At 47.4% G+C, this 17,198-nt stretch overlaps 1 protein-coding gene across 3 annotated transcripts in view; it reads left to right on the top strand.

Annotated features, from left to right (window-relative positions):
• The window catches only part of kcnd1 (potassium voltage-gated channel, Shal-related subfamily, member 1), a 49,162-nt gene that overhangs the window by 1,149 nt on the left and 30,815 nt on the right, over positions 1 to 17,198 (top strand). The window contains exons 1-4 of one of the 3 annotated variants that reach the window (XM_020615001.1): positions 3,628 to 3,692; positions 6,611 to 7,861; positions 11,271 to 11,516; positions 14,497 to 15,209. In XM_020615001.1, the coding sequence (XP_020470657.1) occupies positions 7,706 to 7,861; positions 11,271 to 11,516; positions 14,497 to 15,209 (1,115 nt within the window). In that variant the 5' untranslated portion in view covers positions 3,628 to 3,692; positions 6,611 to 7,705. Of the gene's footprint in view, positions 1 to 3,627; positions 3,693 to 6,610; positions 7,862 to 11,270; positions 11,517 to 14,496; positions 15,210 to 17,198 lie in introns of those variants that run through there. The other 2 variants (XM_020615000.1, XM_020614999.1) reach the window with 2 other exon arrangements.

Below are 17,198 nucleotides of genomic sequence, written 5' to 3'. Positions count from 1 at the left end.
TTTGTGAAAAGCAGCTGCTCACAAACAAACAGGAAGAAATAGTTTGTTGGGGACTATTTTCAGTGGCGGATGAATCCACATTGGTGTTTGTGGTGGCCGGACGGTGTGTGTGTGTTCATACTGATGAAGGACTGTGGATGGAAACGTGTGCTGACCTGAAGCCGACACATACTCTATGATTATTTAGTTGTTTCTGTATTTAAAGGTCAGGATGCAACAGGAGAGAAGAGAGCAGGTGAAAGGGCTGTGGTTCACTCTGAGACATCAAATCAGATTTATTTATAGTGCACATTTAAAACAGCCACGTGTCAGATTTATCTTAAAGTGTCAGGAGAGACACGTCGCTGAAGGCGATGGCTGTTCATAGCTTTGGTGCACAATGTGCGAGCCTCAATGGAGGAGCTGCAACAAGGCAGGGCAGGCTGTTACAGCCCCTGTTCATACACAAAGGCAGTTCACGGTGCTTAACACAGCGCACAGACAGATACAACACTGACATGCTAATTAGGCTACAACATTAAATGCCAGTTCAAAGCAGAATGACAACATAAAGTAGCAGCAGGCGAGTGTGGAGACCCAGTCCTTTTAGGAAAGCTGTGGCAGACTGCGGATCAAAACCACGAGGGCAGAAAAGTTCAGGCGTGTCCTGAGGTGCTGATCCATGTAAACTCGGTGACAGAACCGTGAACTCGATAGCTGCATTTCCACCAGGAGGTACCTGCTACTGCTCTTACGAACTAAAGTCCAGGAACTGTCCCCGGGCTCAAAGACCCTCGAGCGCACTGCAGGGCCGAAGCCCAGGCAAGAGGGGCGGCTTTTTAAAAACTTGCCAAGGTTTTATTGCACGTTCAGTAACGAGCACAGAGTTTGTTTACTCCAAGTAACATTGCACCTCATGCTTTCTTCCACGGCCTCCGCCTGCTGCGCTGCGTGTCTGGTGCAGCTGGGCCTCAGGTCGAGCACCAGGAGAAGTCTTCCTACAAACACCAAGCCCACATGTTCAAATCCACGAATGTCACTGGCTGGTTTCTGTGTGTACAGTAGGCCTGCTGACAAGATGCTCCTTACAGGCCGAGAGCCCAGGGAACTCGGGTCAGATGCATCAGTGTGTCCAAATCATTTCTCACACTGGCGCACTTTGATTTCTACCCACATATATGAGTGAAATGCTTGCATGTACGACCCCCCAACTAGGAGCTACAGTTTATCCTGGATCTACATTTAGGCGCCGGATCCTCTGGTGGAAACACAGAAAGGTTCCTGCTCCTTGGGGTGAGTTCCTGAGACGGGGCTTATGTGACTTGGTTCTACGGGTGGAACAGCGTCTCTGGTCCAAGGTCTGTACCAACTGCAAGCGAAGCAGAGAAGCGTGGCTAACACCCAAGCACAGTGGGTTACAGTAGTCCTTTACAGTGGTGGTGCCACAGGAAGAAGTTAAGTTTACCGATATTTGATGGTGGTTGAAAAACTTCAAGTCAGCTTCCCAGTTGCAGGTTTTATTTACAGATTCCGTTGATATAAACCATGTAGAATGTGTCTGTTGGCCAAAGGAGAGAGGACCCTTCTGGTCCTATGTGACAGCTCTCAAACCTGACTGGACTGTTGCATAAACTCTTCTCAGGCACCTGTGGGACCAAACTTGTTTTGTCTTTCCAACATATAGATCACATCTGTGCCCAGCTCGGCCTCTCACAGCATTATCTAGACATCAGCTAACACAAGACTCCAGCCACGAGACCTGAGACAGAACATTATAGCCGGGATGTGTCTACAAATGTCCAGGTGAAACATGACCAATGGTGGGTCTGACAGACACCTGAGGTTTTCTGCTCATCTCCAAAACTGGTGCGTGTCTGTGGTTTTTCTGTAAAGGCGACACTCTGGAGCTTGGTGCTGCGTGTTTTTCTTAGCCCTAGTCCTACCACTGCTCGGTCAGAGCCCCCAGATCCCCACGGCTGAAGACAACATAAAAATATCAGGCCATGTTTAGTCTTCATTCCTCGACTTGGCCGTGGTTCTTTGTGCTGCGCGGTGTTCAGCTGTTTCCTGTTTGAATCTTTTATGTGTGTGCGTTGCAGCGACGAGCTGCACACTGATGTCTAATGGTTTCGGCCACGTGCTGCTCTTTAACACTCTGTGTATGTGTCTGCAGCACAAACACGGCTCCTCCTCTCGTTGCTGACAACACCTGGTCTCCTCTGTGCTCGTTTGACCTTTCACCGGTCCTGCTTTCACAAACAGGTCTCCTTGTTGCTGTTAGTTGTTACCGTGATATGGTGGAAACTGCTTTGAACAAAGTCCAAAGTACCGACGACTCCACACTGGAAGAAACTACAGCAACACTACTCTAGAGAGAAATGTTGATTGTACCTTACCTACCCTGAAGTTACTCAGAAAGGTGGTTCAAACTACTTAGTAAAAAATAATGAAACTGACAATGTGCATGTGACACAAAGCTATAATATATAAAAACTAGAGAAGCAATGGAAAAATAAAAATAAAAACTCATTCCTTTCCTTCTATGGGCCAAAATGATTTGGGGTTGAAGTAGCTGAGTACACAGACAATGGCAAAAATGTCATTCAACTGCTTCAGTCACATGCACAGCTACGAATGTAGTTGAACTGCTAAATGTCGTTAATCTACCGTTTAATCCCACGTACTTCACTACTGCCCAACACTGGATTTACGTCCGGTATGAAGGTCTGGTCCCATGAACATCACGTTCCCTTCATAACATTTAAATGGAAACTAGTTCTCAGGTGTTTCCTGGTTCCGACTGACGACAGGACGTTTTCACAGACACTAGAACCAGCATTAAATAACGTTGCATCTATTTACTTCAGCGTCTTCATTTCATAATCACAAACAGATGAATGTAGGAAGAAACCCAACAATGGTGCAGATCCCATTAGAGGAGAGCGTCTGCCAGGTTGGCTTGGAGCGTTTAACTGACTGATGGTGAAATGAATAAGACATGAACAGAGTTTGCTGCGCGGCCTGGATGGAGAACACTCGGCCGACCTCAGCACAGGCTGCAGCAGCTACCTGTGCAGTCAGTGCTGGCTTTACCTCATCGCTCTTGTTGAGGCTTTAGTGATTTTCATATTTAAACCACCAACGGCTTCAATGAAGAACTCAAACATTTTAATAATCACCACAGTGTTCGTCCTGGTTCCTGACGAGGAGTCTTTCCTCAGAAGTCCGACAGGAAATTCACTGAGCTCTCACACAGTAATAACCATAAACCAGCAGCCGTCTCATTACCGGAAGCTTCCGGGGCTGAAGCCGCAGCGGCTGAGGCGGGGAGACGCTGATCCCAGAGCTGTGCTCTAAATATCTAATGTCTGCTCAGAAACACATGGTGTCAGCAGGGAATTCCACAGATGGCACGGACACACGGACCTTTGGAAGCCTGCAGATGGACGGGGGAGCTGAGACCAAGCCCGCTGCCGTCACGGCCTCCTCTAACACGAACAGTTACGACTGATGCAGTAAAATGTTTGTTCATTAGTGATCCCACAGAACGTACGGCTGTGAAAGACGAGAGGAGCTGGACAGAACAAACACACTGGTGATTTGGCCAGAGTCTAAACAGCAAATCTGTACAGGTCAGAAGAATCGGGACTCAAACACGCGACTTGGAGACGCTGACACATTCAGACAGTTCCCCTTCACTACGAGCAGAGCGGGTACTGTACGGGCTGGGCCGCTGCTCTGTTGTTATGTGTGGGTTTCCTTTCCTGTAGCGGGGATGTGCGCCCCTACAGCAGTATGTGGATTTGGTGGCCAGCTCTGCCCAGTGGACTGTACTGACCTTCTGGCTGGATCTGGGTGGACGCCTTTCCTTTGTCTTTCTGTTCTTGTTTCTGACCTTTGACCACTTGTTGTGGTTGCAGGATAAACGTTCCTGCTTCACACTTCGGGACATGTTTGTTTGTCTGATGTTGTATTGTGTTTGTAGGACTTTGGGTGTCGCTGACTCAGTTTGTAGGTATTTGTGTTGTGACCTGTTTTAGTACAGCTCGGGTGTGGCCAGGCTTCTACCTTGTGATCAATCTCGAACGCCATCAGACGTCACCCATCTGATGATGTATCTCAGTCTGGACCCAGGTGTTGAAGCGACAGGCTCGTCATGTCTGAACCGTGCTGATCATAAAACAGAAATCAAATGAAACACAGCAGGTTGATTGAACAGCTCGGGAACGTCACAGGTCCTCGCCTGCAGCTGTGCACCTATGACACGTCTCCCTTGGGAAATGGTCCTAACTCACTGAGACCCACAGCTTGTGTGTGTGTCACTGTGCTGTATCAATGTGGAAGCTTTCCTGTCCAAAGGATGTGACACTGAGCCACACCAGCACCGACTGAGGCTGCGCAGCAGAACGAAACCAGTCAGGTTGAAAGTTAATCCATAATTGATGATACCACACACACTGACTGAGGCGTGTCAGACACAGGAAGGTGTGTCAGTGTGTGCTGAACTTTACCTGAGTGTCCACGTTTGCCTTGTGTTTGTGCAGACGACGGGATGACACGTTGTCTGGGGGCATTAGTTGACTTGTTTGGTCTTTACATACTGAACTATAAAACTGAGGGCCAAAGGTGTGTACTGTGTACTGACATGTACCTGTGGCTCTTGTTAAATGCTGCTCAATCTGTATACGCTGTAAACCCCCTCACCTCTACACCCCGGGTTTTTCAGTATTTAACTAAGGGCACAGTCTTTCTCTGACCTCGACCAGCTCCTGAAGATGACCACATGTTGTTCAGTACGAGCAACAACTGTAGCCGAAACAAATATAACCTCTTGTCGGCCATGTTCAGCAGTCTGCGACGTACCAGGTGCCTTTACTGACAGCATCTCCTTATTAAGCTGATCGTGAGAAAACCAATTTTGTTGCACGTTAGTCATACATGAACATTGTTTAAGAGACTAACAGCTAAAGACAGATAGATGTCAATGCTATTCTGTTAGCTGTGGCAGTACAAGTACCACTGATCACAGTAGAAGTACACCAGGATTCAGCCAGACATATTTGGTATGTTTGGAGAACGTAGGAGCTCCTCTAGAATTTGAAATAAACAGGTTGGGCTTGTACAGACAGACCTAGTGACGGTGAAGGGGTTAAACTTCCTGAATCAGACTGATTCAAACCAAACCTCGGGAAGGAACAGTTTTATTGCTCCCTCTGTGGACTTCAAGCAATAAACCCACAACGGCGACTTTTAATCTGATGAAGAGCAGCTTCATATTATTGTGGCTGCTTTATTGGATGAAGAACGCAAAGGGAGGATCGACGAGCGAGTCTGGCTGTTTTCCCTCAGCAGACCAGAAAACTTTAATAATCTGTAGTTTCACTTCTTCATCTTAAACACATGCATCTCCATGGGGTTGTCAGAAACAGGAAGGAGAGGACTGAGGAAGAACGTGCATCAGTTTCTGTGCTTTCATAACGACTGTTGTTTTCTTACCTGCAGGTTTAGTGAACAGAAATAATTAGTAAAGAGGCTGGAACTTCCTTTTTAGGACTTTTATTTTGATGACACTTGTCCTCTGCCCTCATTCTCCCGGGGCTGACTCCTATGATCACCTCACCTCTCTCAGCTCGTTTCCAGGGCCTCATCACTGGGTTGTAAGCATCGTGTCAACACGTATCTGTGTGACCTGGCCCAGCTTCCGTACCTGTACCTCACCTGCCTTCACCTGTTAGTTTTGTCAGACTACCTGTCTACCTACCTATCTCCAGGCTGTCAAGTTTCTTGTCTTAACTGAGGGATTTCCTCAACCAGTGACAGAGAACTGCTGTTTATCTGACCAGCCATCTGGAGAGTCGTTTGTTTTAGGCAGCGTTAAGTCTCTGTGACAGTCCTGTTGATCGGCCTTTCAGAATCCTCCATCGGCATTTAGTCCAAGTTCCCTCCATGTTGTCAGGTTTCAGTTTGTCTCCATGACGACCAGTGACCTGTCGCTGGGGCAAAACAACAAGTGATAACAGTGCTTTGGGGTAAAACACTTCTGCTTTGGGGTAAAACACTTCATGTGATTATGTAGTGTGAGTGTGTCTGTTTGTGTCGGGGGGTGGGGGGGTTGCCAGTGTTTGTGGTTCTCTCACTTCTTTGCCTTGTGTTTTTCCCTTCATCTCTCTCTACCTCCTGTTTTTATAATGAACTCTGTTCCTTTCTATCCCTTTACCAACTCTCTCTTCTTCTCTTTCCTGTTTTCTTCTTCCCCCTCTTCCTTATTTGTTGCCACTAAAGCTTCATTCCTTCCTCCTCCTTTTCTTTTTCTCCTCTGTGTCCCATCCTTCTTCTTCTTTATACCTTTTTATCTAAATCCTGTTTGCGTCCTTCTTTCTTTTAACAAGCCTGTTTTTATTTCTTTGCTTCTTTTCCTCGCTGTCTTTAGTTTCCCCTCCTTCCCTCATTCTTTCCTTTAAACAAGTCTCTCTCGTCTTTCTTTCCTCTTTGCCTTATTTTTCCTCCCGTCTCCCTAGTTTCTCCTCTGCTCTAATTCTCTCTTTCCTCTCCTTTAGCAGCTTCATTTCTGCTGTTTCCTCCTGGTTCGTCTCTCACTCCGTTTCTTTTCTGTTTGTGTGTTTTCTGGCAGGGCAGCCATACATGGACATGGAGTAAGGACACCGCCTCCTCGCTCTCTAAGAGAAAGCCAGTGTCTCTCCAGCACCACCACTAATGCCTCACCGACATGACCGGGAGGAAGAGAGAGAGAGTAAAACACAGGGACAGATAAAGGAAAATTAGAAAGTGCAGAAGCAGAAAGAGGACGAGAGGAAGAGGGAGGCTGCAGATCCATAATCCCCACAGCAGAGAAACACTTAGAGGGAGGGAGGCAACACAGGCGATTCTGTCTATCTTGCAACTTCAGGGACCATCATCACAATTTAATAAGAATTTGAAAGGCTGCAGCGTTGCAACAAATATGTCTTCATAGGGAGACGGGGTGGGCGAGAGAGCCTGAGTCAGACAGAGAGAGAGAGGAGGTAGAGGCCAGGCACAAGTGTTTCCATGCACTCCTACCTGGATTTGTCTAGTTTTTCTTATTGGTGTACATCCCAGCAGCAATAAGCCTGTAATGGTAATATCAGGGAAGACATTTTTTAATATTTTACATGTGCCCTCCTGCACTGAGGCTGCTGAGAGTTCAAGAAATTGTCTTTTTCTGTCAGGAGAGTCTGTGTTTTGCACCAGAGTGCCTTGTTATTCAGAAGAACCAGAACGACAGCTGCTCATAGGCTGAAAGTTTCTCATCTGCAGTCAGAAAAACATCCCAAAAAAGGAATATTTCAACCGATTTCCGAGGTTCCTGGTTGTAAAATCATCAGTTTTACCCTGAGGAGTGTCTCACAGGCAGGCATTACCCACTCTGCAGAAGGACGCCTGAAACTCATCGGCATAAAGTCGGGCCACTCACCTGTCAGATGCACTGCCTTTCCTGCTCTTCTACTGCTTTGCTTTCATGGCTTGAACCCTGTCACCTGACCCCTCCCTCCACCCCTACTCCCCCTTCCTCTCCCCTCAACATGTCCGACCACCCCCCCTCTCACTGCCCAAACCACTCAAGGAAGTCAGGGCAGGACAAGAAGTGAGCCAGGACTTTCACAAGGCACCCACCTCTGATTCAGTGGTTCCACCCTCCCCTGAGGACAGAACTTGACTCTCTATAGGAGGGACGCTCTGATGCAAGATGGCGGCCGGTGTGGCCACGTGGCTGCCATTTGCACGGGCGGCGGCGGTTGGTTGGCTGCCGCTGGCCAAGAAGACGATGCCCAAACCTCCAGTGGACAGCTCGTCCAGATCAGATGAGATCCTGTACGTCAACGTCAGCGGGGTCAGGTTTCAGGTGCGTGTCTATTGAGCATGCTCCAAAATTTGGTTTAAAAACATGGGTGTGGCTACTAAACTCTAGGAAAGGTCACCAGTTTACCAGTGTTTCCCAATCCTTCCCAGTCCACACCTCCCTCTCTAACTCCTGTGCTCACTGCACAGTCCTGCATCACCGCTGTATGGTTCTGTTCTATGCCAACGTTTATAAAACTGGCTCTTTATGGCCACTGAGCCACCAGTGCTCCCACTGGGAGTCCCAATGACCTTTGTTCGATGTCATCTGCATTTCTCTTAGTCCCCCCACTCAGCCATCACACAAAAGGACAAAATGCTCCCAAACAGTATGAACTGCAAACCAAAGTAGCTCTAAATGTGTTGAATCCATTTCTTTCTTTACAAAACATTTGCAAAGCAGATTTTTGGAGCTACTTTAACGTTAGTTTGTCTTTAACGTCACATACGTCTGTTTGTTGCATTGCTGCATGTTTTTCTTTTCTTCCTGCACTGAAACGAAGTCTTACACAACGTTGTAGGTGCTTCTCCTTTAGTTTGAGGACATGGTCATCGTTCGTAGGTTGAAGTACTGTTACATTTCCATGAATCCCCGTCTCACTTTGAACCCCTCGCTCACTGTACCGGTCGAGCTACAGCGGCAGCTCTGTGCAGTGCAGATACACAGTGTCTGTTGATGGCACTGAGTTGTCATCACTCTGCATGAATTTTGGACTGCTGCATTTTAGTGGCCTACATTTAATTCCAATCTGATTAATTTAGCTGAATACATTTGCTGTGCAGCCGACGTTGTTAAAAGACAATAAGAAAGCAATTTGCTCACGTCCTCAGTTTCATTAGGTGTGAAGCCAGGTTCGGCCTGGCTCGTCACTGGCAATGTTTCATCATCTGTGAGTGACAGTGAAGTGGTTCTGTGGCCACTGTCTCTGCTGTGCACTGCTGCTCGCCATCACTTTCAGGTCAACCCACTCTTTCGTCACCTTGGTCACATTCGGCACATTTAGCACGACCCCACAACCAGTAGTCCTTCATTAAAGCAAGGCTTTGCAACAGGATATTCATGACCATATTTGGCATTTGGGGGTTGTTTCTTTACATAACAGAGCAAGTTTGTGCATATGCACATACTCACCTTTATTGGCCAAGTATGTTACACACAAGGAATTTGTTTCCGGTACATGCACAGCAGGTTCAATAAATACCCACTTTTTTATGTACAGGAAGAATTCAGGCACAGGATTCCTACATTGAAAAGGTTCGACAAAGTGACTTCAGCCTCCGTTAGAGGCCTGAAAAAGAATCTGTGACAGGCTGCTGCTCACAGCGGTGCTCTCTGGGACTCATAGTCTCCTGAAGCTGTTTGTTTTGTATATTCACCCTTCTGATGAATATTAGTGCTTAAAAACACTATCTTCTAACATCTACAAGTGAAATTAAAAGTGCTGTTACTTCCAGGCCTAGAGCGCTGTGCAAAGGTCTAGGCCACCACTAGTTTTGCTGATTTAGCAAGGTTGTGATGATAATTTATATTTATCTTTGTCTTTATTAAGATAGAACCAGAAAATACAGGAAACATGAACACAATTTTGGCTTCTCTAGTCCAAAGTCAGTCTGTGGTGTGACCTCCACAGCATGAATTCTTCTGGGGAAACAGTCTTGAAGACTTGAAACCATGACAGGGCCTCCACCATGTGTCACTGAATAGAAATAGAATGAATTTATGGTCAAGTATGTTACACACAAGGAATTTGTTTCCGGTACAGAACCGATGGCAGCCATCTGCGGCGCCAACTCAACCGATGGCTCTAACCATCGGGGGCAACCGGGGGGGTTCAGTGTCTTGCCCAAGGACACTTCAACACGTGGACTGCCACCACCAAGATACGAACCTCCAACCTTGTGGTTGGAAGACAACTGCTCTACCCACCGCACCATGGTTGCCATGAAAGCTGCTCAACTCACTCTTCCACCTCTTCCTCTCACATACTGTCGATGACTGGACCCAAACATTTCAAACTTCCATCCATCTCTCCAGTCCTCTACTCCTCTTTTCCACTGATCTTTGCTCCAGTCTCAGCCTTTTCTCCCTGTCCCTTTCTGAGGAAGTGGTCTCCTGGCTGCCATCTGTTCAAAGGCCGTTCCTGATCAGGCTTCTTCAGACTGTGGATGGACCAACCTGTCGTCCAGATGCAGCTGCCAGATGCTGAGCCACGTCCCTGCTGGGTTTCCTCTGCTCCCTCAAAGTAGAAACTCTGAGAAACTTCTCATCAGACTCTGACAGTTTTCTATATATAGTCATCATAACACTGTTAAAGCAACAAATCTAATGTTGACCTAAGACTTTTGCACAGTGCTGTACTTTCAGAGATCCATATTGCTTCTAATGTGTTTTGACAGCTGAAGGTCATAAATACTGTACATCGAATCAGCACATTGATGTGCATTTAGGCAGAAATAATAATAGAATGGCTCCATAGCAGAAATAGATTCTGACAGCTTTCTGCTGCGGTGGCAGAACAAGAAGAAAGCTGTAAGTTTGTCCTGATTTTAAAAACAAAAAGCTGCAGTAACAGACAGAAACCTACTGTAATGCCTGCTTTGATGTGGACTGCCAAACACTAGTAGAGGCACAAAATAGGTCTTACTTCACTGTTCCCATCTGTTAGTGACGGTTCAATGCTCCCATCTCAGTCGACAGCTCAGTAACTCCTTCAGATGGGGCGTGCATGTTTGTATTTTTAACATGATGTGGAACGTTTCATGCTCTTTATGAAGGCGCTGATGTGGTTAAACTCGACTCCCAGTAATAAGACCCTCAGAGACACTGTCATACAGCATTTTATTAACTTGATTACATATATGCCTAGCCTGTTAGCATAGCTTAGCTAATGTTAGCTTTCAGCTGGTGTGTGCAATATGTTTGTATTATCGGGTCCAGCTTTAGCTGACTGTGTCTCTGGTGCACAGGTGGCATTTCATCTGAAGCCGCAACTCTGGGCTTTACTCTGACCCCAGTGCAAACCAGCACGCCCCACATAATTACAACTGTTCCATTTGAAACCAGAGCTCAACAGCAGTGCCATTGCTGTAATTCAGTGCAATGTATTCCTATGTGGGGGTGACTGTGGTTCAGTGGGTAGAGCAGTCGTCTCCCGGTTGGAGGTTCAAATCTTGGTGCCTGTAGTTCACATGTCGAAGTGTCTTTGGGCAAGGCACTGAACCCCCAAGTTGGCCCCGATGGTTAGAGCCATCGGTTGAGTTGGCACCGCAAATGGCTGCCTCGGTTCTGTACCAGAAACAAATTCCTTGTTCGTAACATGCTTGGCTAATAAAGGTGCTTATTATTATGAGAACCATGTTGAAAGTCCTCAAAGTAAAATAAAATTTTATTCTTTTCTCTTCTGTTTGTCCAGACGTGGAAGAACACTCTGGATCGATACCCTGACACGTTGCTGGGCTCTTCAGAGAAAGAGTTCTTCTACAATGAAGACACGCAGGAATACTTCTTTGACAGAGACCCCGAAATGTTCCGGCACATTCTGAACTTTTACCGCACTGGGAAGCTGCACTACCCAAGACATGAGTGCATCCAGGCCTTTGACGAGGAGCTGGCCTTCTACGGCATTGTACCAGAGATCATCGGCGACTGCTGCATGGAGGTAAAGTTCCACTTTCTGCCCATTTAATAAGTTGTATGGTCTTGAATTTTCCAAATTACTGATGAGTACAAATAAGGACCTGTAGCATTTTGTTAGACAGTCACAGATAATCACTTGCATCCCCCGTGTCGTTCACTCCCTCCTCACTTTAGTAGGAACTCCACACTAATGCAAACAGGACTTCCACGAGTTGTTGGAAATAGTCCTTTGTGATTCAGCTGCATGTTGACACAACTGCATTGAATAAATTCTGCAGGTTTATCAGCTGCAGATCTCTGAAAGACCTTCTACTAGACCAGGTCTGGTGACTGGAGAGGCCACTGAAGGACACCGGACTGTTCATGAAAACAGTTTGAGGACTTTTGCTTAGTAACGTGGTGCATTATCCTGCTGGAAGTGGTAACGGTAAACTGTGGCCATAAAAGGATGCACACAGTCAGCAGCAATACTCAGACCTGCTGTGGCGTTCAGACTGTGATTGATTGGTATTAAGGGCCTAAAGTGTGCCAAGAAGCCATTCCCCACACCATTACACCACCATCATCAGCCCAGACTGCTGACACAAAAGAGGTTGGGTCCATGGATTCATGCTGTTGCGTCTCAGCAGAAATCCAGATTTACCAGCTCCAGTCCAGACTGTGATGTCTGTTCGTGGTGGACAGGAGTGTCCCCTAACGTGGTCTTCAGCTGCTGTAGCCCGACATGTTGTTCACTCTCAGCTGCTTGTCTACTCAGTTGTAAACACTGGTGCAGATAGTGAGGTCTTTGGATCAACCAGTCCCCTCTGACTTCTCTCATCATTGACACCTTTCTGTCAGTGGAACTGCAGCTTGCTGGAGGTTTTCTGCTTTTCACGGCATTCTCCAATCCAAGCTCTAGAAACAGCAGTGTATCAGAATCCCAGGAAATCAGCATCACACAGACACTCACACCACAGTCAGTCTCTGAGAGCAGGGTTTTCCCCATTCTGGTGTCTGACCTGTGTCTGCAGGACTCTATGCATGGACACACAGTACTTAAGTGGGTGTAGTGACCTTTGACCTTTGGTTTCTTCCCAATGCTTGTTTGCTATTCTGCGGCTGTACTCATTAAGACTCTCTGGAGAAGAGCATCATCTGCTAAACACCTAAACTGTAAAAATGTCGATGGATCTGTGGGGGTTACTAACCAGCACTGCTCTCAAACTCTATTATCAAACTCAAACTCATTAAGGCAGCGGTGATGATCCCCATGAAACACCAGCAGCTCCAGTGCAATCTGACTTGGCTCTTTATTGCTACTGATTCTGGCAGGCCCGTCTTCCTGAGAGCGATTCCTTCAACGAGTCATAGACAAGTCATATGTTCCCTGCTCACTCCCTGAACAACAAATCACCTTCACAGCTCTTTGTGTGGGCCATTTTATACCAGCCTTGTCTTTGGAGGCTTTTGTAGTTTTATAACGGGCCTGTCCACTGCCTTGCAAATGGGTAACTGTTCTTTGTTTCCTCTGATTTACCTCACAAACATTGATTCAGCTGTGAACTTTTAATTTCAAGAGTTCTCTTTATGCACTCGACCCCCCCAGTTTCCCAAGAGAAACGGTCCACATGAGTTTCATATTTGCTCCTCTAGTAATTTCACAGCTCTGGTTTTTCTGCTGCTTTTCGCAGGTGTTTTGACCAAGGTGTGCCCTGGCCTGCCAGCTTGGGTTTCAAGCTAACTCTACTGAGAGCGACATATAATTAACTGCCAGATCAGTTTATTAGTCACTGCGGTGATCGGTGGCTGTGGCCCAAGGCTAATTGACTCCCAGTCTCAGCTCAAAGGCTTGTTAATCACAAACAGGAAAAGTAGTTAACCTTAGCAGACCACAGCTAAAGCCAAACTGTTCATTCAAATGAGGCAGCGCCAAGTGAGTGGATATAAACTGGGCCGAGAAACTTCACTAGTACTGCAGTGACAGCCGGAGTTTTAGTTTGTTTGTTCAGAGGCAAAACAACAGCAGCTCACCGGGCCAGAAGCTAGCATGATGTGTCAACACAAATGGCCTGCTCATGTCCTCCAGGTCAGACAGCTGAGGTGAAGATGTTCTGACAGGCACTATGTCCACAAACCTCCTGTAGAACGGCTGCAATTACAGCAGCTGAATTAGCAGGAATCATGTTAAATTAAATAATGTGACTAATGCCCATGTGCTTAGATGAATGCTCCCTGAGCACAGTTATGTATTACTGTGACGTGTGTTTACTGGGTCATTCCATGAGGTGCACTGTGTGTGTATGTACATAGTGAGCAGTGCACAAATGTAAGATTGTTTTCCCCAAAACGGCTTTATTAATTATTAAAGAAAATAGAGCAGTGTATCTTTGGTCAGGCCAACTCACCGCTGGGATCAAAGCTGACCGATAGGAGTTCAGGTCTAAACATGAGAAGCCCTGCTGCACTGCCCCAACTCTCCAGGGAACTGTAGCATGTATATGTAGTATTAATATGTAGTAACAAGTCTGTTTGCCAACATGGCCCCGGTGTGGCCTCTTCAGCTGCAGTGTGTAGTCAGAGAGTTGTTGTTCGACTGAACCAAACTTGACCAAATCGTCCCTCACACCCCCATAACAGTCATTTCACATGAGGTGTAATAAATAGAACTCAATGGGCCATGCAGTTCTAATTTCACTGGAAGCAGCCGATATGTGTGTTATTGCACACAAACCTGTCCAGAGACCAGCAGCACCAATGAATGTGGTGTCCTCACCATGATGTGTGTGAACGCAGACCTCCCAGTGAGCCACACCGTTGCACTGGGGGGCAGGTTTCCTCCTCATGGATCATGTCTCTCAACAAACAGCTCCAAAGAGCCGTCACTCTGTGCACGCTCTAGTTGCACGCTCTAGTTGCACTGCTCCGCTGGCTCCTCACGCTGCACGGAACGACGTGTTGGAGCTGTTTGTTGAAGTTGACTCATCTGGTCTTACCCTCCTTTGCTTCCTCTCTCTGTGAAGGAATACCGAGATCGGAAAAAGGAGAACCAGGAGCGTCTGGCAGAGGACACGGAGGCCAATGAGTTGACAGATGCCCCCCTCCCTCCGCACAGCACTCCCAGGGAGCGTCTGTGGCGAGCTTTCGAAAACCCCCACACCTCCACCATGGCGCTGGTCTTCTACTATGTCACCGGCTTCTTCATCGCCGTCTCTGTCATCGCCAACGTGGTGGAGACAGTACCTTGCCGGCCACCCAAGGGCAGTGTCAAGGACCTTCCCTGTGGGCAGAAGTACGAGCTGGCCTTCTTCTGCATGGACACGGCCTGCGTGCTTATCTTCACCTTCGAGTACCTGATGCGTCTGTTCGCCGCACCCAGCCGTTGCAAGTTCATGCGCTCAGTGATGTCGGTGATCGACGTGGTGGCCATCATGCCCTACTATATCGGCCTGGTGATGCCTGAGAACGAGGACGTGAGCGGCGCCTTCGTCACCCTTCGAGTTTTCCGTGTCTTCCGGATCTTCAAGTTCTCGCGTCACTCGCAGGGTTTGAGGATTTTGGGCTACACACTGAAGAGCTGCGCCTCCGAGCTCGGCTTCCTGCTCTTCTCCCTCACCATGGCCATCATCATCTTCGCCACCGTCATGTTCTACGCCGAGAAGGGCACCAAGAGCTCCTCCTTCACCTCCATCCCGGCCTCCTTCTGGTACACCATCGTCACCATGACAACGCTCGGGTGAGTACATCACTGTAATGTTGTGTGTTGGCTGACTGCTGTGACTTCTGACACTAAACAGATTTTATTTTGCTACTGATGACTGTGGTGCTGTTAATGTCATCGCCATGGCGACGCCAGTGTGTTTGTGCTGTGAGCGTCTGGACACGGATCAGTCATTAAGGAGACATGTACTGTCTGTTCCCACTGTGAAGTGAGATGAAGTGTGAAGAACCAAAACCGCGTGTGTGTTCGCCACCCACTCGTTGCTTCTCGAGCACGGTGGTGTATCTTCACGCTGCCAGCGCCCACACACACTCACCCTGCAGCTCTCAGCACTGATCTGTTTTCTGCTGTTTGAAGGGCCTTTGGAAACATCAGAGAGAGAGAGCGAGTCAGGAATCTGCTTGTAAACCCTGACCGAACCATCATACTGCATTTTAACAGACACACATTCAGCGTCCCTTCCTATATGACTCTGTACTCCTACCTGTCTGTGAATGGAGACAGAGCAAACACATGAGAGTTCAAAAGGTGTGAATGGGAAAGTGTGAATGATTCAGACAGTAGAGTAGCAAAGCAACAGTGGTGTTAAACTGCACAGAGCTGTGAAACACTAATGCATTTGAGAGGTTGGTTTCTTTTACTCAAAGAAAAAATAGGGATTTTGTGTATTCAGTAAGTTGAGCGGCACAGCTGGGGGCCTGTTTGGCTGCATCCACGTCTCAGACCTCAGCGCTCAGCTCTGATCCCTGTGTGTCAGCTCTGGTGTGAACACCGCTCAGCTCCTAAACTGCCACACATGCACAGATGTAACTGAAATGTGAGCCACGTACGCACAAGAACAACAACCAGTTGGTGTGTGTGACAGTCAAATGGCCCAGTTTCTTCCCAAACCACTGGGTTACAATATGTTCCTCCCAGTTTGTCCTGATCAGAAGCTTCTCCATAAACGTCCACCACATGTGAAACGTCCTGGTCTCTCCACTGACCCCGTCACTGTCGTCGCTCTCCTCCATGTTTATTGTTACCGGTCGGTGAGGGGCCGATGCCGAAAGATGACGACAGACCGTATGTGCAGAGGAGGAGACGTTAAAACGACCACATGGATTCTGATCTGACCGTTCTGATGGCGCTCACACAGTCAGAGGTCAGAGAGGAATCGGGTCTAGGAGCACATACGCAGGTGGCCCAGACCTGGTCTGAGGACATCTGGTCTGTTCACACTGCTGTGGACACACCAGGTCTGAGGCGCTCCAGCTGGATGTGGAGGCAGACTTTGAGACCTTTTGGTTCAGTTGTTATGGACCAGAGAAGAACAGCTGTCCATTGGTGTCCTGTAGTTCTGGTCTTGATCTTGACTGTTATTAAACACTGTTTTGTATCTTAACATTTAGCAAGTAGCAGTGATTCTCTGTTTCTTCTCCCCTCCTCGATTCCTCTCCGTCTTCAGGTCCATTAGTTATCAGCAGGGAGAGGCCGGCCTCTAAATGGATTCTCCAGGCAGCAAAACACAAGCCAGGCTTTTACCTCCCCTCTCCTCCCCCTCCCCCTCCTCACCTCCCTCTGTTCTCACTTACTCTGTTTCCTCCTGGGGAGCATCCCTCCCTCTTCTAGCAGCAAAAGGAAGTTTTGCTTGAAGCTCACAATAGAAACAGCAACAGGACGATGGCATTAACTCACCAAAGAAAGCAGCACGTTATTTTGCCTTTACACAGGATTCGATCCGCCCGTCGTCCCTCACAGCATCTCAGACGTCGCTGATTGGATTTTCACATAATTTCAGTAAATGTTTCTTTAAATTATTGTGTTCTGGTAAAATGTTGATTTTGCTGATTGGATCTGCAGTGAACACGCAGATCCACGTCTTAGATGTTGTGTCCTTCATGGCCATTTAACCTGCTGAGGGTTGAACTTTGAATCACTACAACTTTACTGGAATCTCAGCAGCATCTATCATCATCGCACCCCATAAATAAACATTACTGATCTTTTTCTGTTTTATTTATT

This window comes from Monopterus albus, unplaced genomic scaffold, assembly GCF_001952655.1.
Source record: "Monopterus albus unplaced genomic scaffold, M_albus_1.0 scaffold155.1, whole genome shotgun sequence".
In the NCBI taxonomy this organism is placed as follows: Eukaryota; Metazoa; Chordata; class Actinopteri; order Synbranchiformes; family Synbranchidae; genus Monopterus; species Monopterus albus.
Note: the sequence above shows the minus strand (reverse complement) of the source record. Positions and strands in the feature narration are given on the sequence as shown.